The sequence below is a fragment of the Syngnathus floridae genome, chromosome 21 (assembly GCF_059516105.1).
Source record: "Syngnathus floridae isolate MCC-2025c chromosome 21, RoL_Sflo_1.0, whole genome shotgun sequence".
Classification (NCBI taxonomy): domain Eukaryota; kingdom Metazoa; phylum Chordata; class Actinopteri; order Syngnathiformes; family Syngnathidae; genus Syngnathus; species Syngnathus floridae.
The window spans coordinates 6,382,449-6,407,078 of record NC_142433.1 but is presented as its reverse complement, the minus strand read 5'-3'; the positions used below and the strand labels follow the sequence as shown (position 1 = coordinate 6,407,078).

At 42.7% G+C, this 24,630-nt stretch overlaps 1 protein-coding gene across 10 annotated transcripts in view; it reads right to left on the bottom strand.

The window, feature by feature from the left end:
• The window catches only part of LOC148380273 (POU domain, class 2, transcription factor 2-like), a 36,650-nt gene extending 15,367 nt beyond the window's left edge, over positions 1-21,283 (bottom strand). For 7 of the 10 annotated variants that reach the window (XM_088365866.1, XM_088365870.1, XM_088365875.1 and 4 more), the window contains exons 1-5: positions 21,154-21,283; positions 18,831-18,910; positions 16,029-16,095; positions 15,351-15,632; positions 11,209-11,392 (exon numbers count right to left, since the gene is read on the bottom strand). In XM_088365866.1, coding sequence (XP_088221992.1) covers positions 11,209-11,308 — 100 coding nt within the window. In that variant the 5' untranslated portion in view covers positions 11,309-11,392; positions 15,351-15,632; positions 16,029-16,095; positions 18,831-18,910; positions 21,154-21,283. Of the gene's footprint in view, positions 1-11,208; positions 11,393-14,564; positions 15,633-16,024; positions 16,096-16,252; positions 16,310-18,830; positions 18,911-21,153 lie in introns of all 10 variants that reach the window. The other 3 variants (XM_088365869.1, XM_088365868.1, XM_088365867.1) reach the window with 3 other exon arrangements.
• Positions 21,284-24,630: the final 3,347 nt, after the last annotated feature.

Sequence of the window (24,630 nt, the reverse complement as noted above, 5' to 3'; positions counted from 1 at the left end):
AATATCCATCAGGACGTCCATCTGCGGACAAAAGCCTGCTGCCACCACGCTGGCCGAAAGCTCTACTGCTGGTCAGACTTAATGAACCTTACCCAACACACACACACATGTGCGCACACAAGCACGACCCATCCCCCCTCTCTCTCCAATCCAGCTCTACCTTGGCCTGCAGTGGCCGTGTCACTGCTAATATTGACGACAACCCCCCCACCCACCCACCTTCCTAATGCACACTCTAACACACACACACACACAGAGGGACTGACACACGTGCACCCTCCCCCCACTTGCACTGGCCGGCAACTGCTGTTGTCCACATCTCACCTCATCCATAGTAGACAGTATTGATTTTCAGCACAGAAAATAAAAAAGGCCATGAATTTTAATGCCTCACTGTCTGTCTGTCTGTCTTACTTGGTGTGTATGTGTGCGCGTGTGTGTGTGTGTGTGCTCCTCATCCCTTCACAGTCAACTCCTTATTCTTTGAGCCATCACGTCGTCCGTCCATCCTTCCTACCTCACAAGGATTCTGTCCTGCTTATCTGGGGTATCTTTCTGTCCTCTCGCCGTCCCCCTCCCCTTTTTTTTTCTTTCCTGGATCCCCACGCAATTTCTCCCGAGGGAAGATACGAATAGCATCCTGGTTAAGAGGCAGCCATGGTGAAGGGGGGTGAAACAAATGTGAAAAGTCAAATTGTTAATTCGCTTGAAGTGGTTTAAAAGAGGATTTCCGCTTTGAGGCAAAAAGACCAAAACGAATGCACCAATCGCGGGACTTTATCGTGTTGCCATGGGCTCAATATGCGTATAAGTGAACGTTGTTTATCGTCTTTTATGAAATATTGATAGATTCGACGGATGTTTGGACTTAGCTCACTAGTCAGCCCGCTGTAGTCCTCAATGGCTACAACTTTGACTCTAGACTACACATTTTGTAAACGTGACAACGCTCGAGCTATATGCTATATGTCTTTCTATGTGCCACCATCGTAGGGTGACCATCACCACCGTGTGAGCATTACTAATAATAATTAAGCTAAATGACACACGAGAGCTTTCAGTGTAAGTGCTAATGGAGACTAATGACCGAACTAATGCAACAAAAGAGCGCTAAAGCACAGGATTTTTTTTTTAGCAAAAGGAGCAATAATGGTTCCCTGCAGCTACTATTACTGGTGAACATTTATTCAATGTGAAAAATGTTGCCAGTTTTTAATCAGCCCATGCACATTAGAGGGGACATTTTTTGCAAAAAATGCGGAGTCTTCACAGGATCCTCGGTTAATCCGTTCTTTTCAATTAATCAATTACTTGATGAAACAGCTAATGCAACAATTACAACAGGACAACAATTCAGTTTTAACGACACGGCTTAATCGCTAATGGACGCAGATGCCCTGTTCCAAGGGTGATTACGGAGTCGGTGTGAGCACGGTAAGATCTCCAAACATGCTCCCACGCCACCCGCTCGCCTGTGCTTGGCCATTAGCGTCTGCCGCGGGTGCTGGAGGTCTTCCTCCATTTGCAGCCTAACCTTCAGGCCGGTTCAATCAAGCATCAATCTGGATGTTTTTTTCCAAAGCTGGCAAGACCGCCGCCATTGCGTGGGAGGAGGCCGCAAACACAAGCGGCCGGGATCAAATGTCACCCGAGAGGGGAAAAAAGATTCACAAATCCTGGGTGCACTGACTGCATGGCAAAGTGTTAGCGACAATGTTAAGCCTGTTTCTGTAAATCACGTTTACTGTCTGTACTACACTTCTAACGTGCTACATTTATATCTGATTCATTGATTATCGACCTCTAAACGAAAAACAATAAAAATACATATTTCATGATGTATTTGTTTCAAAGGAACACACGCACGCAAATGTGTGATTTACATAGCATAGCAACGGCATCAATGCAATCGGTTTTGCTCATTGCCTCAAAGTCAAGTCCGCCGTCTGGACGGCCGTCTGGTCAGCTAACCATTCAGCCCCACCCACTGACCCCTGACCCTGCCCTCTCTCTCACTTGAACTTGAGACGTGACACCGCAACAGACCGGCTGGGTGTGGAAGAAGAATGGCCCCGATGATGCCTGGCTTGCATATGAATGGTTGGACAGGGAGAGGGGGTAGGGGGGGTCAACGGTGAGGGGAGGGGTGAGGTCAAGGGGTGACGGGAGAAGGTTAACCCCCTCCCTAACCCTACCCCTGCATCACACACACAACGCACGCTAACTGACGAGCACACAAAGGCTGTATCGTGGAGGGCCAAGGGGGTGCGGGGGGGTTACTGCACGATGACACATGGGCAGGTGCACTACGCAAACACACACACAATTCATACTTGAGTACACACACATGGGCGCGCATCAATAATTGGTGTCCAACATTTAGGAAATCTCCTTTTGAATTATTTTTAAGCTATACCAACAACAATCAACAAAAGATTGCCATTGTATGTAGGATAAGAACTTGAGAACATGAGAATAAATGTAAGATTGTTGTCACATGGAGAATATTTTTTGAATTTTTTTTTTACCATAGTCAAAATTTTAAATGGGTGCGTCGACTTTCTCTGAGCACTGGTTGCAATTGTGCTGCTGGAGACGCCGTGGCGCCCGATGCTAATGCGTATGGCTAAGCTAACCAGACGTATCTGAGCCAGTCAATCCGTCATCAAGACTGGCCTGAGACAGCGATAGTGGCGTGGCTTCCGACTCCGTTACACGTAAGCCACCATCAGGCTGCCTTCCGCGTTTTCACCATCCCGCGAGATAGATAGGGGGGAGGATCCAGGGAGAGGGTGGGGGCGGGAGGCTTCCGGGACCCTTTCAAATCCCCCAAGGAGAACAGAGGGACTGAGTGCTGGGCCTAAATGCAGAATCTTCTTAGCTCGCACCCCCGAGGGAACGCCAACGCGGGGGCCATTTTACTGGAAGAGAATCGTGCTGCCAAGCGCACAGCCAGTTTACCATATTCATACCACTTCTTTACAGGGGTGGGGGTTGGGGGGGGAGTCACCTGTCCTATTTTGCCGCACCGGCTCGCACCCCTCAGGGGGAACCATTAAGGGCAACTGTGCGCATTCTCTCTCTCGTAACCCCCCCTCGTACTATCTGAGTGTCCCTTCCAGCCCTTTTCCATATGTAGACCATTTCATTCATTCCATCTCGACGCAAATAAAGTGTAAAGAATTTGGAAGCCAACGCCAACAGGTGAATCCACGAGTAGCCCAAGATGAAAGTTGACTCGACCCGTTTGATTTACGGGTGCCTCAATTTCTGAGTTTCGCGAGTTGTTCATTTTTTTTTTTTTTTTTTGCTTTTGTTTTCAATAAAATAATACAGGCGATGCTTTAAGTTTCCATCTTACTTCATGAAACATAAAAGTTGCGGCTGGCGTAATAAGGTGCGCCAAGGCTAAATTCCGCCAATCTCGCCTGTCTCGCTCTCTCGCTAAAAAGTGTGTGTATGTGTTTAAACAGCTCGTTTCTATTCACTGGCCTTGATGAAAGATGCTTGCCCGCTCAAGAAACAGCTGCTGCTAACAGCTACCGCGGGACAGATTGATGTCAATGTGGCGGATTGAAGCACACCACAATGTGTCAATGTTACTCTGTGTGTGTTTGTGTGTGTGAGTGTGCACTGGTGAACCAGTGGACTTTGTTATCATTACAACCTCACAAACTCCACATGAATGGGGGAAACGATTTTAAGGACACATGTTGGGGCGAAAATCATGTCTAAGATGCCCTGGGGGACTTGCGAGTGTGTGATTGTTAAAGCTGATACTACTTTTTCTTCATTTCAAAATAATCATAAACCCAAGTCCACTGCTAATCAGCGGAGGATGACAGCCCCCTGATAGCGGGTAAACGTGCGCATGCTAGAATGTGCATGTGCGGAACACAGCTTGCGTTAGCGAGAGGGCGCTAAGGCAAGTTAACGGCTTGGCGAGCAATACGATGAGGTTAAAGTGACGAGTCAAAGTCATGAGGAGATTGAGACGCGCCAGAGGAGGACGAAGAGGAGGAAGAGGAGGAGGAAGGATGGTGAGGTGTGCTACAACAGATTCATTTCATTTGTGGTAAAGAAGCGGCGGATAATAAAAGAGGATAAAAACGGAGGAGGAGGGAGGATGGTGATAAGGAGGAGAGCTGGGAGCCAGTTTTCCTGCTTTATCTGATGAGGATAATGCGTGTGTGTGATAGTCTGTGTGTGTGCGCGTGTGTGTGCGTGTATGTGTGAGAGAGGTTAAGTTGTGATTTTAAATCAAGGAGATGGGGGAAAAAAACATCACTAGAAGGCAGTTATGTCCTGTTTTTTATTTTATGTGCATTTTCTAAAATTCAATTTTGACAATGGATACCTATAAAAATGTGCATATTCATAACATAATTCATTTCGATTGCAGTTTTGTGTTGGATGCTTTGTACCTAATAAAGTGTCCGCTGTGTATAAAATGCATTATGCTGCCTCTTCAGGTTCTAACTTCAAACTGAATCAAGAGGGATTCGCATAGATGTAATTAGTATGGAACCACCAATCAACAGAATGTAAATATTCAACGCTATGACGACGAGTAGCTGCACGATTCTTTCGGTTTGGACCAACTTGTGTTCATAGCATGTGTTGTGCACGTGTGTGTAAGTGTGCATTAGTATGTGTGTGAGGTTAGTTGACCAGATTGAAGCACTGAGCAGAGCACTCCAATTTATTGAAAACATTGTGTAACCCTGACCCCCTTAACCAAGCTCTCTGGTCCATCTTCCATTGTTGTCACTTTACTTCTGTTTCCTTTGATACATACATGCAGACCCCCCCGCCACCCCCTAACACATTTATATATACAAAGCCCCCCTCCCGATATGATATTGCAATTTTTCACCCCCCCATCACCAGTACAGGGGGAAGGGGTCAAGCCAAGGAAGGACAAGGTGCACCCCCCCTCCCCAGACTCTCTCTCTGACCTTCATTAGCATAAATCCTGTCCGCTAAATTAAATTGGGGGGTTGAGTAGCCCCTCGCCAGCCTCCAAAACTGCGCTGACCAGCAGCCAAGGGGACACAAAGGATCCAATTCGACTAACCGCCACATGTGTCTTCTGACTTTATTAGCTCAATGTGGAGCTGCTATGGAAAGGAAGCCCATTGTCGCACGCACGCACACACACACACACACGCACGCACACAGACACACACTAGAAACTCAAACTGGGGGAAATGCTCTCATAAATATTCTTTAATTTTCTTTAATTCTTTAATTTCAGATTTTTGTTTTCAAGGCAGGAATTAAAATTGTTAAACACTTTTTTATACATTTGTTAACTGCAAGTTTAGAAGCAAATTTTATCGCTCAGAGAATTACACATGCTATTAAAACAATCACACAATTGTCCCTTTTGCTAGCCTGACGCCAACTCAACACAAGTGTGGCCTCAGAACAAATTCAACTACTGTATTATATTAAAGCAGTGTGTACACAAATATGCATACACAAAGATAAAAAAACACATCAGAGCGAACTTGAGAGTCTGCACCCCGCAGCATCAACTCACACACATGCAGAGAGGACCAGCGGGGGTCCAAACGGCGGCTTCATTACGGCAGACCCCTGTAAGGCGGTCCGGCTGGCTAGCTAACAACAACAAAAACAAGTGAGCACACCTTCGGACGACACACGCAAAAATTCAACAATTGCCGAGTGGATTTCTTTGTGGCGGCACAATGAGTGCAAAGTGAGCGTGGGAGGTGTTGGGGATAAGGACAGGTCGGCGGAGAAGACTTCGGGATAACATAGCGGCGGTGATCTGGGATTAGCGGCGTAAGACGCTTATCGTTTAACCAGCTCCAACTGCAGAATTTAAGGAAAAAAAAATCATCCAGGAAATGGGGTGCATTGGTAGCGAAAGCAATTTACGTGCACAACTCCGACATTTTCTCTTAGAAAAGTCACTAAGGTCACGGAATCAGCCAAAAAGTATCTTGATTTACAAGTGCCTCAACTTTGGGATTTTTTACGGCTATGTATGTGTCATCACTTGTTCGCAATTTTGTGGCCTTTTGTCGTTGGAAAGGGAATTGACATTTGTGCTTTCCAGACAGCTTCTATGTTGTCAAGGAATGCCAAGTCAGGTACACACACACACACTGAATGAGGTTGATTTGGTTGTCACGTCCACATTGGAGGAAAAAAAAAAGATGCCCCCCCCCGTGGCCAGGAGAGGGTCATTATCTGGTGGGGGGGAGCGCTACAGGGGGGAAAGTAAATAAGTGCAAGGTTACACGCACAAGTAGCATAAAAGGCAGCAACAAATGGTGGCAAACGCACACTAGCACATGATTGTCAATCACACACGAGGGCAGTCAAATATAGGCTGAGTGCAGCCAATTTAGCCGCTAATGCTTTCTGCGTCCATCAGGACAAAGATGGCTGCTCTGTATGTGTGTGTGTGTGTGTGTGCGTGTGTGTGTGTGTGTGTACGCTTGTGCGTGTGTGTTTACCTTGATTCCGCTACTTGGACGTTTGTGTGTCTAATGGCCAACCAATGTTTCCACGGTAACGACGGAGGTGAAGCCGAGTTCAAACGCCAGCAGCAGGTAGCGGCCATATTGTCAAATGACGCGCGACACCGCTTTTATGACATTTAAGTGTGATTTCTATATATAAAAAAACAGATGGACTTATATCTATATACACACACACACAAAAACAGTAATCTTGAACTATTTAGTAACATCGACTGTGCTTTGTACTCTTTGTTGGCATTCGTGTTAATAATGTCAGCTGAACTACCGAAGAAACTCCCTATTGACAAAAATGAGCATAGTCACACTTTTGACATTTACCAAAGTTTTTTTAACCACAATTCCCGATGGGAAATATTGTGGTAGGAATGACAACACCCCAAAGTGAAACAAATGAGGTAAAACGTTTAATGTACGATTGTATTGCAGGGCAGTGTGTGTGCGTGCGCGTGTGCGTGTGTGTGTTTGTATAACCCAGCATGGGTGTGAGGCAGCTTAACGCAATAAAGCATGTTGTATTGACATCTGTGTTGTGTCTATTGATTCCCCATTATGGAGCTAACAAACCCGCCCGGACGCTTTGTCATTGGCAATCACGTTAGCGCCGCTGCTTGCCAACGACGCTGCCCCCCACCCCCTTTTTAAAATCTGATCCATACACACACACACACACTTAAACACGCATTCCTTCACATCCACGGCACACTACACCACGCACACACACACTGGCGGCGGGAGTCAAGTCAATGGTGGTGATCAATAGCCGTGGAAGGTTAAAACCAATCACACAATGGGCCGCTGTGAGCTGCTTCCAGATAAACCGCACATGTGACCTTAACGTGCAATTATTGAATCGTCAACCTGCGTGTACCCACCGCATTTCCACACCTACACAAAGCGTGCGCACACACAAAGAGCCTCTTAAATGTAAAAGGCCCTTTTTGTAATACGCACAGTGCTACCTTGACTTAAAAGTTGATTTTAATTTGAGTGACTCGGTTTAGCTATTTCTCAAATCATTTTCTATTTAAGTGCTATTAATCCATTCCAGCCCCACATAAAGCATGATGATCTTCATTTTGAATGAAGAAAAACAGCACATATTGAAATAAAATACAAACAGAATGTAAAGAAATAAACTAATCTCATACAGATTGTATTTGCTAAAAACCTGGGAAACTATCTGCTAACGAACTAGCTTTAACAACCGCTAGCTGCTAACTATGAACTGCAATTCGGTTATTCACCGACAGTCGAGATTTTCTTTGTTATAGCGAGAAAACGTCAAACTCCAGATATGAAATGATAATTTCTCAATTACAAAATGGAATGCTATGTTTTTAATTGGCTGACCAGATCTGCACTGAACTGTAATGTGGGAACTGTCAATGAGGAAAATGTCTATACCAACTAGAAAAAGCAAGTAGTGACAGACAGATCCAGTAAGACACTGACTGGTCTATTCACACATCCACACACAGGTAGAGCCAATTAGTTCAGGCCTTTGCTTAGGCAGTTTGGTCCCGACACCAGCACCCCCCTCCTGGGCACAGCGAGGTAAAAATCCAAAGTGTGAGAAGGAGGTTGTTATCTGACAGCGCACAGCATTGTGTGTGTGTGTATGTATGTTCAGAACTTCTCCCCACAACTTTGACTAAAAACCGACGTCCACCGTCTTGCCTCGGCAATATTGTGGCGCTGCGGTCAGTGTGTCTCGCCACTTGCTGTCAGCCTCAGACATCAGAAGATGGCGGACCTCAAATGAAAAGAATATTGGGATAACAAGCCCAGAGGCGTGGTATACGCTTTGCGTGTCACTCAGTCATTAGGACTAGACCGAGACTCTTAGCCCTTACTAGCATACATATATTCCAGCTACCAGTGACTTGAGTAATTTGTTTCGCTTATTCATAAAGAATGTGTGGGCATGAGAAAGCTGGTAAGAAAAATCAAAAGAATCCATTTTGTCAGACATGCAATGGAGACGCCCACAGCATTTGAGAACAGAGACAGCGGCTCGATTTTCCACGATGATACACTACCTAATGTTTATTTCTATTATTATTATTTTTTTAATCTTTGAATTTATTAGTTCACTAAAGAATTCGCTAGAAACTCACTGGACATGTTTCCATTTTACAGGAACTTGAGAATAAAATCAGTGATTTATTTTCACACTAACCCGAGGGATCGAACCCTGCACCTTAGAAACCCAGTAAGCCACGTTCATGCTTGCGTCTGCCGAATGCGGCAGGCATGGTCGCGTATCAACGCCGAAGGGGAGAGTTAAGAGTGTGAGAGCGTGAGAGGTCGCAAGCAATCATACAGATGCACGGCCACGGTCAAAGGTCCAGATCGCAGCCAGGCAGACTTGCGGCTAACAGACTTAGCTAAAGTGGCTTACGGGGCCCCGGCCCGGACGGCGGCGGGCAAATCCAATTCAACGTTAGCCGGGGAACCCAGACATTGTTGGTTTTTTTTGTTTGTTTTTTTCCATCGGCGGGGTTTCCAAATTCCAAGTAGGCAGCACAAACCGGGGCACCGACAACAATTGAAACGGGATGAGACAGAAAAACTTTGCACCAACGTCGACACAAGACCAGCCAAAAGTCAAGTCGCCAATCTAACACACATCCTTTGAAACAACTGTGCTCATAAACACTTTTTCAAGCGCCTTGGAGTGATGCAAGAAATAAAAACTTACCTTCACGACTTACCTTCACGGCCTCCTTCGGCATCAAAACATTACAGAAATTCATTTTTAACCGGAATTTTTTTTCTCAAAGCTATTTTCACTTCTTGTCTCAAAGCCATCCAGACTTTCAATCTTGAGGTAACAGAATGCGCATGGCTCCCGCGGCGTAAGATAAAGTGCAAAGGGGTGAAACATTTGTATGTTGACCATCATTAACCGGGTGCCGGTGTACCTAATCAAGTGCATGAAGTCATCCTCTCACCCTGTTAGCGTACACGCCTCATTCATTATTCATCTTTTCTTTGACTTTCATTTCTTAAAGCGTCGACGGACAAAATGACCCCCTCCCATCTCCTCCAAACAGTGATTACGCATCAGCCGTGAAACGTCCACTTCACCCGCTGCCATTTTTTTCCCCTGCCTTTGACACCTACTTAAGGTGAAAGGCTGAATCACCCTGCCATGACTCACTCCCCCCTTTTTAAATCCAGCAGCAACCCCCCCCAACACACACACCAAACCCTGTCCCACCCCCACGGCGGCCATTAGATATTTCCGCCTGGATGGACTGAGCCAGTGTAGTGGGGATGGGTACAATGCTGGATTGGGGGGAAGATACTTTCGCATCCAGTCCCACTTGAACAAACACGTAAACAAGTACGCACACGTGTGAATGGAGTTGGGTCGGCTGAGATTTTAGCAGGATTTTGTACAGGGAAAAAAAAAATCACGGCAATTAGCCTCCCCTAAATATTGTATTTTTTAATAAATTGTATTTAAAAATGGGTGTATGGAGTCAATTCGATTAGAAATTTGTCGGACTTTTGGTTTTAACAATAAAAAAGCACTCGGTGAAAAAAAACTGCCATTTGTTTGGGTTGACTCAAATGTACGTTATTTTTTCAACCAATTACAGTGACCTTTAAAATATGCCCTAATAATAAATTACAATAAAAAAGACAATCATTGTGGATGGAGGCCGGTCTACTAAGAATTTAGTAGGATTTTGTATGTATAAGAAAAGCACTTGACTTGTTTTTTTGAAATTGACCTCGAAAACGAGTGTCGAAATAAATGATGTTAACATTTATTGCATTTATGTGGCAACTTTCTTGCAAACGACTATTACTCGCAGTGCGTTCACAACTCGTAATCGCAAAACATGACACACACACGCGTGTGTGTGCATTCATTGGAAACAACCGAGTGGCATTTTACAGGTGGACGGTTGTAAACTGGAGAAAATGTGCGACTATGACGGCTCCTAAAACGGCACATTCCATGACAAACGCACAAGGAGCCGCTATGCGATATTATCTCGTCTCTTTAAGCCTGTTCCACTTATTTATTACACTTACCTTGTGACAAGAATATTCTTTCCCGCCTGACATCGGCGACCAAACTTTCTGCCGAGCAACCCCCATCAGCCACCCCCGAGCTTTCCCAGGCCCGCATCAATATCCACTAATCGATAGATGACCGTGAACCTGACCGCAGGAGACGCACGGAAAGGATGCGGGACGAGGAAAACATGACAAATACACAAACGAATGCTAATTTCCACATTAAAACATTTGAAGTTGAAATAGCAAGATGAAATGGCGTTTACAAATAAAATAAATAAATGTTATACTTTGATAAATAAATGATAAATCCCCCCTGCATGGTTCACCTGCTTGTGAATTCGGTATACAGTACAGTAGAATAGAAAACTTTTGATTTATAATTCAGGTGGAGGGTGTTACAAAAAAATGTGCCGTTACTCATATTTTTGTTTCAGGTGAAGACGAACAAATTTTCTCCATTTTTCCCGAAATTTCTCATTTGGCTTGCATTTTTGCTAATAAATTCAAACGAAACAATGGCCAATTATTTGTGATGTCCTCAATTAGTGAAAGTTCTTATTTGTGAAGAATATCGATTCCTCTCAATAGTGTCAACTTGTGATTATTGTTCTCATTCAAAATGCTGGGAAGGAGATTGTCAAAAATGTCTTACCGGGGCTGGACCGCGGAGCCAGCGACGACTTGAGTCTCCAGGCGCTGAAGTCGGACGCAGTTCTCTGAAAGACGAAGGGCACCGGCAGGGGGACAAACATGGTCCTCCGTCGACCTGGGACCCCTTCTTTGCTCTTTGCTTTTTATTGTGCTCTCCTCTCAGCTTTAATTCTCCCTCTGATCTTCTGTACGGACAAGAAACAGGAGCAGTTTTTGAGGGGTTTTCTCAAAATCTCGTCTTGAACTCTTTTTTTTTGGGGGGGTTCTTTTGTTGTGTTTTTCCTCTTTGGAGGTGAGCGTTAAAAGCTGGGAGGGGGAGTGCAGGTGAGGCGCTAAGCTCCCGCTGGCGTGCGCATGGACAACATCGCGGCTCCTCGACGTGTAGCGCTGGGCTCGTGCGCTTCTCCCGACCGGAGGCAAAGTGTCCTATTCTCGGCTTGAATGGATCGCATGGGGAAAACAAAAAAAGTAAAATTCCGGCCGCCGAGCGGCTGGCGATGGCTGATCAATTGACAAGTAAATCCATGCGGATGCTGCTCTCGGTTCTTTGGTACTCGATGGGATTGGCCTCCCCCCACCCCCCCTGTAACAACGGTAGTCGCGCTCCGTCGCCGCGCAGCCTGAACGCGCTCTGCTGCTGGCGAGGTGCCTCAGCCAGGATACAAGAGACAAGAGACACCCACCCCCGCTTTTACACACACACACACCCAACCCACCCCCACTTTTTTCCTCACTCTCTCCTCCCCCCCACAGCCCCCCCGACACACACACACACACACACAAGCGCATTGAACGGATTTTGACAAAGGTGAAAGGGCCAAACGTATGTACAAATGTATCAGTCCAAACTCAGAAATTCAAATTCAAAGTCGGATGGTACAGAAAATAGTTCCTGGTATTTTCGTGAGCCACCTGAGTTTGAATTTGTATTGAACGCAATGAATTTTTATACACTTGATTTTTCCACTGCATTTTGTACACAGTCCTAACGTTCTAATTCAAAATTCAAATTCAACCTCATCTTGCTTTTTTTTGGTCTCGTATTTACCGGTCAATAGCCTTGGCACTTGTAACACACAGGGACGTAAACGCGGCGATCCAGCCAATTGATCCTCTGAAAACGTCATTACAATGAAGCCAATAATCACATCATCACATCAGCTGGGAGGGCATCGATCGCCGCTTCCTCACACACACGCACACACACACACACACACATTTGATGTATATTTCAGTATGTGACTCTCTGTTTCGTCCTTGTTATGTTTACATAGGCGTTACAATTTGGAGTTTGAAAGAAAGTTTCCGGAAAAAACTCAAAAGTTACTCAAATTTAGGCAACTGTAATTTGAATCAATTACGCCTCATGCTAAAGTAGTCTGTAGCCTAGTTAAAAGTATCTTCCTGGTAGGTATACACAGACACAGACTATATTAGATGTAGTAAGGCATTGGATTACTACTAGTTACTCCAAACTTAGTGACACGCTAGCGGCATGTATGCTTTAGAAAGCAGTACTGTCAAGGCGCCAAGCACACTATTTGTAGCAACAAAAGCGAATAGAGACGTTGACTGTGTGGAGTGAGTAAGCGCTACAGATCATCATGGGCGCCAATAAAAATTCTTCCAAATACACTAATCAATACGGTAAATATGGCAGTCAATATTCAAGCGCGCCGTTCTCCTCCTCGCGCACTCCTGAAGGGAAAGGGTGTTAATAAGTTATTGATCCGTTACGGCCCCCGCGGGATCTCTGGCGGCGCTTTACATCGCAACGGATACGGCGAAAGCACTGCTCAGCTGACTCGGACGCCATCGATATTGGAAGCGGAGCTCTTCGGCGTGACAACGAGCTTCTGCGGGTGGGTGAACATTAGTACACAGTAAGCGCATTAAATCATTTTTAATGAATTGTAATGCATTATTTTAAAGGATGATTTCACAATGAGAAATTGTTTCATATAAAAAATCATTTAAATATAATGAAATTCATTGTGTACTATTGTGCAATAAACAAAATAAAATTGTATTCTTGAAATGTACTAAAATCCTACCAAAATCAATGGAAAAATTGTTCAGATGTGTGTGTAAAATGTGTCATATTTATATCAAATAATTGGTAAATTAGTACAAAGACAAATTACTTTATGATCAAACTGTATCATTATGATGATTAATTTATTCTTCTGTTTTATATCTTTTACATACACATGTTGCCTATTTTTATATTTCACAATATTGTTATACTAATATTTCAAATAACTAATCCAATTGAAAACAAAAAAGAATGTACACATTATAATGAACAATTTTTAAGCAAAAATGGGCTCAATCCATGCAATAGCTAATCCAAGACTCATGATGATGTAAATGTTAGGGGCACCAGATCAAAATGGATCATCTCAAATTCAATCCATGAAAATGGAGCATGCTGATCTTTGTTATGGGCAGGTTTGTTGCTGGTTTACTAACCCTAATATTCTGTCCTCCACTGAGCTCCTGTCCTTCACTATGGCATCACAAAGGAGCCCCAACAAGCTAATATCGCACCCCCTTCTCCCCCTCCCAATGGCTCCCTCTCACCCTCCCTCCCCATTGACAGATGACGTCCGCGTGTCCAATGAACGAGCGAGCGAGCGGACGCAGCGACGGCTCGGCCCTCTGGAGCCCCCCTCTGCGGATAAAAGGCTTTGAGCGCCGAGGAGCCCCCACATCCCAACTCCTTCCAGACAAAAGCAATTATTTCTTGAAAAATATAGTGTGTGTTGTGCGTCCATCGCAGCTGGGGAGGCTGTGCGCGTGTGTACGTGTGTCTGAGTATATGTGGGGGTGTTTGGGTTTCAGGGAGAGGTGAGCAATATGGCGTATGGCCCTCATCAATAGCAATATGTTCTTTTTTTTTCATATTGTAACGCACACCTGATGATCACACGCATATATATATGCATATATATATATATATAAAAAAAAAATATATATATATATATATATATATATATATATACACACACACACACACGTATACACACACACACACCCTCAGTGTATGTGTCAGACAACTCACTGTTAAATGGCCGTGTCGTGTTGACAAACGAGGTGGTTGAATTAAATTCCCCCCCATCAATAATGTGGTCGGGTTAAAGGGGGAGGGTGTGTGTGTGGGGGGGGGGGGCTGTTTCGCAATCAATACTGACGAACAATTATGTCACAAGCTGTACCGCGAGTGTGCTGGAACGACTAAATGGACCAACACAAGCATATCCCCGATATATTCCAAAAAACTGTATGGGGCGCAACCCAGGGACAGTATTACCATGGATACCAGAGGTTTTATGACGGGACAACCCAAATTCTTACCAATATGGCTGCTGAGTATCATTTTCTTACGGGTTGTGCCGAGGTCCAAAAACGAGTCAAAATACTGCGCTGGCGATAGTATCGCTGCTTGCTAGCGTGACGTACCTAACAAAGTGCTTGTTTTATGCCAACACGCGGGACCTTTTTTCCCCCTCGTGGATTTACAAGCGGCGTGACGCACCACGCCGACGCCAAAGACGTCGTAACACGCATGAAGGCCCCGCTCTGGAACTGCCTAAACCGCTTAGCTCGGCACAAACGCAGCCCCAGCACGGCCGTCGGTAATGCCGATGACACGGATGCGGCTTTGCGAGCTGGCGTAACCTCTGCCGTGCGGATGCGCTTCTATGCCTGCGAGTCTGTGATATGACCGACTTCAACAGTGAGAGGATCAAGAGTGCAGGAAATGGCAAAAAATAAATAAGCACGCCAAAAAGAGAAAGTGGAGGGGGTGCACCAAATCTGTGTTTGGCTTCAAAAATGCTCCATTTTATTTGTAGCTCGCAATTTTTTAGCCAAAAAAATAATGGTGTGTGTGTCTGGTGTCTTGAAGGGATTGGTAAGGGTTGGATGGTACCAAATAATTAAGCGAAAATAGTTTTTGAGGGTCTCAGAGAGGATGTTCAGACTTGTTCAATTGGGTGATCTTGTGTGAAATTCTTACAATTGGTATGAAATTTTGATAATTTCCTTAACAAAAAAAAAACTTATTCAGGGGAGTTCAAGGGAGGTAAATGATGTTATTGTAGCTAACAAACAGCTTTTCACAGCATGTTTTATACTTACACTGGGTATTGACTCCGCGTCTGAATCCTCATTCTCTTTGTCCTTATCCAAAGTCATCTTTCCTCTTTTTGGTGACATGCTTGCCACCTTATCAAAAAGTGGTTGATACTCTACAAAGCAAGGCACCGCTCTCGTGTCTTTTGGGCTCAGGTTGACGAATCCACATCCAGTGCCCGACATAGTGTCGGCAGTTGATGTCCACAATGGAGGGATGCACTCTTCGCGTCAACGTCGATTCCTTCAGCAAAATGTCACTCGGAGCAAGGTGTCGCAAATCATAGGCTGCAAGATAATATAGCACAGAAGCAGTTGAAGCCTGGGAAAAAAAATATTGTAAAACTGCAACCTTGGGGAGTCTCTAATCGACAGAATGCTACTGCCATCCGTTGAAAACCATGTCACACAAATAACACATTTCTCAGAAAAATATCTACATAAAATCCAGAGGAAAATTATAAATACCAGTTATGCGTAAAATCCATCAAAATATTCCACAAGCGCAAAGTAAAAACTCAGAAAGGTATAATCGCATTCCATTTTTCTGAATGTCTTATACTTAGAAGGGTTGCGGGTGTGCTGGACCCTATCCCAGCTGTTTTAGGATGGTGGGCGGGGAACATCCTGAACTGGTTGTTAGGGCACACATAAACAACCATTCGCACTTTAATTCACACCTACAGAAAATTTGGAGTGGTCAATCAGCCTTCCAAGCATGTCTTTGGAATGGAGGAGGAAACTGAAGAACCTGCGGGTGCAGAGAGAACATGAAAACTCCATACAGAAAAGCCAGAGCCAAGATCGATAACAGAATTAATTGCAGCGTCCGTGCATTCGTCCACCGGTGTCGCCAGGTCGGCTAGTCGGTCAGTTGGTTTCCACCAACCTCTTTGCTTCTTACTTACGTTGCAGCCACATATCCCTCTTTCCAGACACATTGGTCCGGTTATCCACTGGTGTGTCTTGGAGAAAAATCAAAAAAGATATAATCCACAAGCAAAAAAAAAACAAAAAAAGGCATAATCCACAACCAGGAAAAAAAATCCACAAGCGAAAGAAGGCAAAATGCACAAGGAGGAAAAAATAAATAACAAAATGTATAATCCACAAGCGAAAAAAACTAAACAAAAGGCATTACACACAAACAGGAAAAGAAATAAAAAAAGGTATAATTCACAAGTGAAAAAACTCAAAAAGGCATAATCCAAAAGGAGGGGGGTAAAAAATCAAAAAAGGTATAATCCACAAGCGAAAAAAGGCATAATCCACAAACAGGAAAAAAAAAATTAAAAAATGTATAATCCATAAACAAAAAATAAACCAAAAAGGCAAAATCCACAAGCAGGAAACAAATAAAAACAGGTATAATCCACAAACAAAACAAGCATAATCCACAAGGAAGGATCAAAATACAATCCACAAACAAAAAAAAATCAAAAAATATAATCCACAGGCAAAATAATCAAAAACGCTATAATCCAGAAGCAAAAAAAAAAAAAAAAAAAAATTCCTCTTGTGAAAAGAAACTACCCTTACATTCCACACTATTATTTGTGACTTTGAGTATGTATGGCTTCAAGAGTCGGAGCCTCGCCCCGGTGAGTGACGTGGTCGTCAGCAAATATACGTGAAGTAAAAATGATCCCTGCGAAGTGTTGGTGGAAATTTTACAAGTGGAAATGTATCAAGGGTGGACAGATACAAATAAATGCTTACTCAAGTGTGCGCACACACACACACACACACACACACACACGCAAGGAAGAGACAGTGAACGCGTGCGAGTAGATTTAGAAGCTGAGATCAATGAGAAATGTAGAAATCAATGAAGTTAGCGGAGGAGAATCAATGGCGCCTAATCGGGATGCCGATGGCCCAAGTAAAAACAATTAAGAAGGAAGAAAAATGTTTAACTGCCATGAACTCGAGGGCGCATGCACACACAGACACAGACACACACACACACATAGACATGTGTTTATTTACTGCTCGTCAATGCACAAATATATTTGAAGCTTTAATTATGATCTTAAAGGGGGAGCCTGTCAGAGTGAGGATGTGTCAGGTTGTGGTTACCACGGTGATAGTCTGGTATACGCCTCATTTCATTCGTCTGTCAATCACCTGCTTTGTCCACTTCCGATTGGTTGTTGTCATATTTATGTGGCGGATTCCCCCGACATGTATTATTCTAAGAGTAATTTTGAAAAATATCAAGTGTTGTTCATATTATCTAATATTAAACATGTATTTGAATATGAATATGTTCATTTGTCCTATTAGGTGTATAAAGTCCTTTTTAAACTATATATTTTGAAAATATTTTAGTATTTGTTTAAAAAAAATGTTTTACAGTATTCAAATCATGTATCTTTAGATATGCATATGGAGTCTCGTTTACAAAATAATATTTCAATGTGTAACATGGTCATTAGTTCTTACATTAAAAATTATAAATATATTTATTAAATCATTTATTTGTAAAAATATTTTAATTTTCACAATTTTTTTACATTTAGAGATTTTAATATTTAGAGTAGATCATGCAAGAATTTGTTATAAAATACTTTGTCATCATTTATGAGCACAATTTTGTTTTTTCACTCAAATTTAAAGATATATTTTACAATGAAATGTATTAATCATTTATTCCTATCAAAGTTTAAAAATTTGAAAAATATTTTTTTTATTTTTTTATTTTAAATATTCGTGTGTGTGTGTGTATGTGTGTGCGTGCGTGTGCGCATGTGTGTGCGTGTGTGTGTGCCGGGTTGTCGTGGGGCCAATCAATAGCTGACTTGCGACCCCGCTACTGGCGGCGGCGCGGAAATCAATTGGTCGGCCCAATAACTCAGGTCGGCGTGTGGATTAGTGAAGTGTCCACTAATCAGGGAGTTAGTGAACGTGACACGCCGCCTATTAACCTATCGATACGACACTATTGACGAGGCAGGACACGCCCCCCCCCAAGCAGAAAGTGTCGGGGAAACCCCGAAAACGATGACATGCAATTACCAGGAATCAGAAATTGTTTCTCGATCTCGCAAATTTTTACCTACTGCTATAACATACAGTACAATAACGCCAGTGCTCAACAGGACTTCACTCTGCATTCAAAGGATGTTGTGACTTTTTGTGGATTTTTTTTTTTTGTCAGGATTGAAGACAGAAGAAGCAAAAAATGATTTTCTCCTTAAAACAAGTATTTGATGCTGCGAGCCAAAATAAGCAAAGTGATGCAACAACGCGACCGTAAGAGGCGGATGAAGGCGGGCCTCCCACACACGCAGCCCGGATTAGGAAACATATGCAGCCGAGTAGTAAAGGATTAAGGGGTGAAGGAGAGCGCTAAAGCGGGAGAAGAATGTTATGGGGAGGAGGCCCAGGGGTGGTGGGTGGGGGTGTTCGGGGGGCTTGGCCGGACGGATTTCCAGCCCCACTTTCATCCTGCCTCCTCCTCTATTTCATCCTCTTCGCACTCACCTTGGTCTTTGAAGCTTCGCACGGCGGCAGCTGAACGACGGAGGCGTTGGGTCTGGCCTATTTGCTGGACGCTTCTTGAACTGCAATCACAAAAAGATTATTATTCACTGGGAAATGAAGAGAAATATAGAGGATAAAAATAAATAATAGCCAACTTAACTTGAGGGAGGCGTACTTAGTCAGGAAAAATGCATCCTAGATTTACATTTAAAATATTTGTATGACCTGACACAGAGGAACTATTTATTTCTTCTCAAGTGAAATTCTTGGACATGAACTATAATATATATATATATATATATATATATATATATATATATATATATATATATATATATATATATATATATATATATATATATATATATATATATATATATATATATATATATATATATATATATATATATATATATTAGATATTTTTATATTTAGTGTTTGACTAATTCATGTAGCCTAAAGCCACTTCATAAATATATTATTAAAAATGGGATGAAAAGTAGATTATTGTATTTAATGTGCTCATTCATTTCATATACACAAATTAAAAGAGTAAGTCCATTAAACTTCAAAAGACAAACTGCTTTTTCAATTTTGTACATTTTAGGTGACAAAAGTGTATCTATTTCCCAATGTCTGAAAAATTTTAACACCATTGTCATTATCTTTTGTGTAAGGAGAGGGAAAAAATCTATTCAAATCAAATAGTATTTTTTATTATTAAAAGCCATATCGCTCCGTGTTAAACATACCAGCCCTGTGTTTTAGTATAAATAATTATCCATTAACACTCATTTGATATTTTCTCCTCCATCTGTCCTTTGGCTCGACCTTTGAGGGTCCATGTGGATGGGGTCAGACGTCTGGGATAGCGCTGACCTTTGCCTTCTATGCAGCTGGACAGCACACTCACTCGTGTGTGTGTGTGTGTGTGTGTGTGTGTGTGTGTGTGTGTGTGTGTGTGTGTGTGTGTGCGTGTGTGTATGTGCGTGCGTGCGCGTGTGTTTGTGTGTGTGTGTGTGTGTGTGTGTGTGTGTGTGTGTGTGTGTGTGTGTGTGTGTGTGTGTGTGTGTGTGTGTGTGTGTGTGCGTGTGCGCGAGGGGGGTTGGTCCGGTCGCTCTGTGGACGACAAGGTCAAGCCGCATGTCGCCTCCATCGCTGTCGAAGAACAGGCCGCGACACTATTGATCAAGGTGGAAGCAATCGATAGGCGCACTAGCGGCTTCCCATTTCTTCATTATCTGAGGGTTAATATCTCATTAGCGGCTATTATCGCCATGGCGACAGGCGGTCAGCAACACACGCGCGCATGTGACAACTCCCAGCCTGCATCACACGCGCGAGATGTCAGGATTATTGGAAATCAATCCAGGAGGAGTTGGTGTTTTCCTGCGCCATCGAGTCAAACAACATGGCGCTTCCGGTGATGTCACAGAGAAGATCGCAAGACTGCCTACTAAAATCGGAGGACAAATGGAAATAGGGATAAAATAGCTTCCAGGATCAATTTCTAATTTTAATTTCATGCTTTTATTCATGCACACGAAAGAGCTGTCATGAGAGACATGACTGTAAAAGTTTTGAAATTAAATAATTTTATTTTTCTTCTGGCAGATGATGCCTCGGGAAATTTCGTATACATTAAATCTGGTGGCGGTGACCCTACCACAGATTTTTAGACAACCACTATGCTCTGTTAATCTTAACACAATTTTATCTCAGTTTGTTATATTGTAGTTGCCTAACACGACACTATCATGGCACCCCATGTTTCGATGTGTGATTTAAAATGGCCGTCTCGTCCTTAACGACCGTGTCATGGAAGTCCCCACCACCACCACGACCACCACCATTATTGCTACATAAATTACTTTTTTTATCGCTAATATCGCTCCATAAATTAATTTCACTTTTTTCTAATGGAATGTCGAATATAATAATAATAACATCAAATGTGCTATTCATTCTCTCTCGTTCAACTTTGAGCTCTTAGCCTTGCATGTTGTTTAATTCATTAGGAAAACTTCAATTAGCGCCTCCCCACTCCTCCCTTCACTTTCTTCGTGGTCTGTGGAAAACCTTGGACAGTTGTGTTGATTTAATATATTAGATACTGATTTAAAATATACCAAATATACCAGAATAGAAAATGTTAGCTAGTTAACAAATTACAATGCCATGTATTGGTGCTAGCTTGTTAGCTACGCTATTGCTACATGGCCATACAAAAAACTAATACGACCTCACTAAAACTCGCATTAAAGCTTTGTATAAACTTTCGTCAAAATAAAGTTTGACTAATATGTTAAAAGATATGCCTTACCTTATTTTTTCGTTTCGGCGGTTTTTATCTCCTCCCCGATGTGCAATTAACTACAACCTGAGCGTCTGATCGTGTATGAACCAATCACGATGACGTATTTGTGACTGACGGGTCCATCTTCCAATGAAATGTTCATATTGAGGCTACGTCATTACACAGTTCAAGGTTCACATTTTATCTACCTAGCAACATACAGACTAGCTTCTGTAGCCTTTAGTTGGCGCACACCGGTTGTGTTTCACGTTAAAATGGTCACTCGAAAAAAACTCTCACTTGTGAAACAAATAAGAATTATGATGAGCAAAATTTTGCCAACGAACATGACAAGACGCAAACTATGACTATGGGGAAAAATGTATTTGAATGTGCACTGAGAAAGGCCATCAGCCTTGCTTTTAATCATAATTAAATGTAACGTTATTTCAGTGATAAAAAGATTCACTGCAGGATTTTTTCATACTAAAAGACACAAATGGCCCGTACAGACAAATAAAGGTGACTTTTTTTTCTTCTTCTTGGTCTTCCTCTTCTTCTATTAAATAATTGTGGATGGCAAACAACGACCAGATGCATAGTAGCGCTACCTACTGTACAGGAGTGTGTTGCACGCATGTGCCGACTTTTACAATCCACCCATCAACCTTGTGTCGCTCAAATGTTTAAAAATTGCTACGCTCACACACCTGATGCTTTCAAGGCTTTTTGACGCCTCTGTGTGTGTGTTGGGGGGGCAAAATCAATAAAATAAAAGAAAAGAAACTCACCATATCAACCCTTCAGACACTAATATTGCTGTTTTTATTGTTCTCGTTTGTTAACAGAAACGTCTGCTAATTCACGCAGTTGTTAAAGGTTTTTTTTTCTACAGTAGGTCACAAATTTTTGGATTAGCGGAGATATGATTTGGATTTTATAACAGTAATGTCCAATGGACGCGCTGGAGATCGTGGCAGCGCTCGATCCTCACAAATTAAAGAAAACGCACAAAAAGTTCATTATGTTTTTATCGTATTTCTTAAAACACGATACAATGCTCTTAAATGTACACCTGACAGTTATTTTTGTATTTATTATCATTGTAGTCTATAGGGTTAAAAAAAATCTAGAATATGAAAACGTTGTAATTATCATACATAATGTAGGATATTAGAAAGACCACATTTTTATTTAGTACTTGCAACAAACACTAGGATTTATATTTAAAATGTTTGCATTTTTTCTGATGAATTTTGATATGCAGAAATATTCCAAACAAGCGGTTTGAATGTATGCATGCACGACAAAACAATTCACCAACGAGAAAAAAAACATTTGCTTCAAATGCGCTCAATTATCAGTGTGTAAAACATGAATAAAAATGTTTAAAAAAAAGGCAGTTATCCTGAACACAGTGTGCGTATAGATTTATTGATATAGCACCTTAAATGAATCCAACTCGCAAGATCACCACGTTCGATGACAATAAATCTAACATTAGTTCATTTCTGATAACAAACAACAAGAATAAGCAGGTGAAGTCCGCGTGCAGCGCTTGCATGAAACGTTGCGCGTGCGTGCATGCTCGAGGATCGATAGCCAGGCGCGTGCGTGTCCTCCACGTCCAGAAAGGCCCATTGAACGGTGAGCCCGTGACGTCACCGCAGCCTCTCAGCCTTTTAATTGATTTGTCATAATGAACTCAAGTCTTGTCGGCATCGATTTCTGCGTCGGGCAGCTCATTAAATAACGTCGCCATTCGATAACAATTACACAACGACGCCACTAATAGAGCACGCGTGGGAATCTAAACGCCGTTTAAACATATGAGCGTGGCATTAAATAATGACACAAAAATGTCGAATTGTTTAGACGGTTGAAAAATGACTCTGATACATTTGCAGCAGTTGAAATCAAATCCACACGCTGACTTTTTTTTTTTTTTTGCCACTGAATGAGAATGAGGAGGCCAAATGATGAGAAGATGCAGATGGAAAAAGATGGAATGAGGAGTGGACCAAAGGATGAGAGGATGCATGTGAGGGAAAAAAGGAAAAGAATGAGAGGATGAGGTGAAAAGCGAGGTGTGGACAACAGGACGAGAAGATGAGTCGATGAGTGGGAGAGCATGAGAGAAGAAGGGAAGAAAAAGGGGAGATGACCGAATGTGAGGATGAGATGAGGCGAAGAGGAGAACAAGAAAACCAGAGGATGAAGGATGAGAAGACGTGAGGCGCAGACGGAGGAGTCTGAAGAGGCCGAGTACAAACAAAGCGTCAGCATCCGCGGGTGCAAAGGAGAACCCGGAGGAGGAGAAGGCGGGAGGGTGTCCTAAATGAAATGCTGCAAGGCCCCTGTGTTCTCGGCACGTGCCCCCCCTTCTACAAAAAAAAAGAAAAGAAAAGGAGATGCGGCCCATCTGGATTCTTGCAGCCTGCAAAAGAAAAAAAGAAAAAAAGGGAAGGAAGACAAGAAGGGAAGGAATAAGACATGAATGAATATGAATAACACGTAGGCTGCATTATTCACCTCAGGCTTTTTAATTTTTTTGAAGTTCATATTTTCATATCAGCACAATATGAACATAATAATAAATAAAACATGTAAAATACTTTACTTGTGCAAAAGTACTCATTAAAACAAAAACACACATTATATACCACCCATTTATTAACTTATACATAGTATAATTAGGAGATGCAATATAAAATGATATACTATTAATACAAAGACAAAAGTCTTTGTATTAATAGTATATCATTTTTTTTTACCATCCGTGTATGACTGACTTTTATTGTTCTACAATTTAATAAAAAAAAAAATCAAATGAAAAGAGCACAAGTGGACACCTCTGTTTCACAATCCCCATTAACACACGCGCGTGTGTGCACACACATGCACACAACCAGTGCCCTCCAGGACCCCTCCCCATGACCCGGCGACCTAGGAGCCATGGCAACCCCCTGACCCATCCTGCCGTTGCCGTGGTAACAACCTTGGATGGAGCCCGTCTGACCAACACACACATGCGTACACACACTACAGAGACCCCCCACCCCCCTCCCCGCCAAGGCGAGGCGAAGCGATCGATATTCTATCACACAGAACAGTGGAGCGAGAGAGAGGAGGCCACGGGCCAGCCAGATTACTGGGGGGAGGCGTGGGGCTGGGGAGAAAGAGGGGAGAGGTGCGGGGGGGGGGGTCTTGACAAAAAAAGGCATGTGTGTGTGTGTGTGTGTGTGTGTGTGTGTGTGTAGCAGTGAGGAAAAGGTTTTAGAGGAGGTAGGAGATGGAAAGATGGGTGTGTGTAATCAGGTAGGTAAGAGATTGAGAGACTCGTGTGGGTGTGTGGGTGCTCTTAATTTCTACTTTCATTTATTTTTAAATTGTTCTTATTCCGGGTCAAAATGTCGGAGTGAAAGCAAATAAATAAAAAGATGTGTCAAGATTGCTATTCTGACTCAATATATCCTTCCCTTAAATATGTAATCATTGAAAATG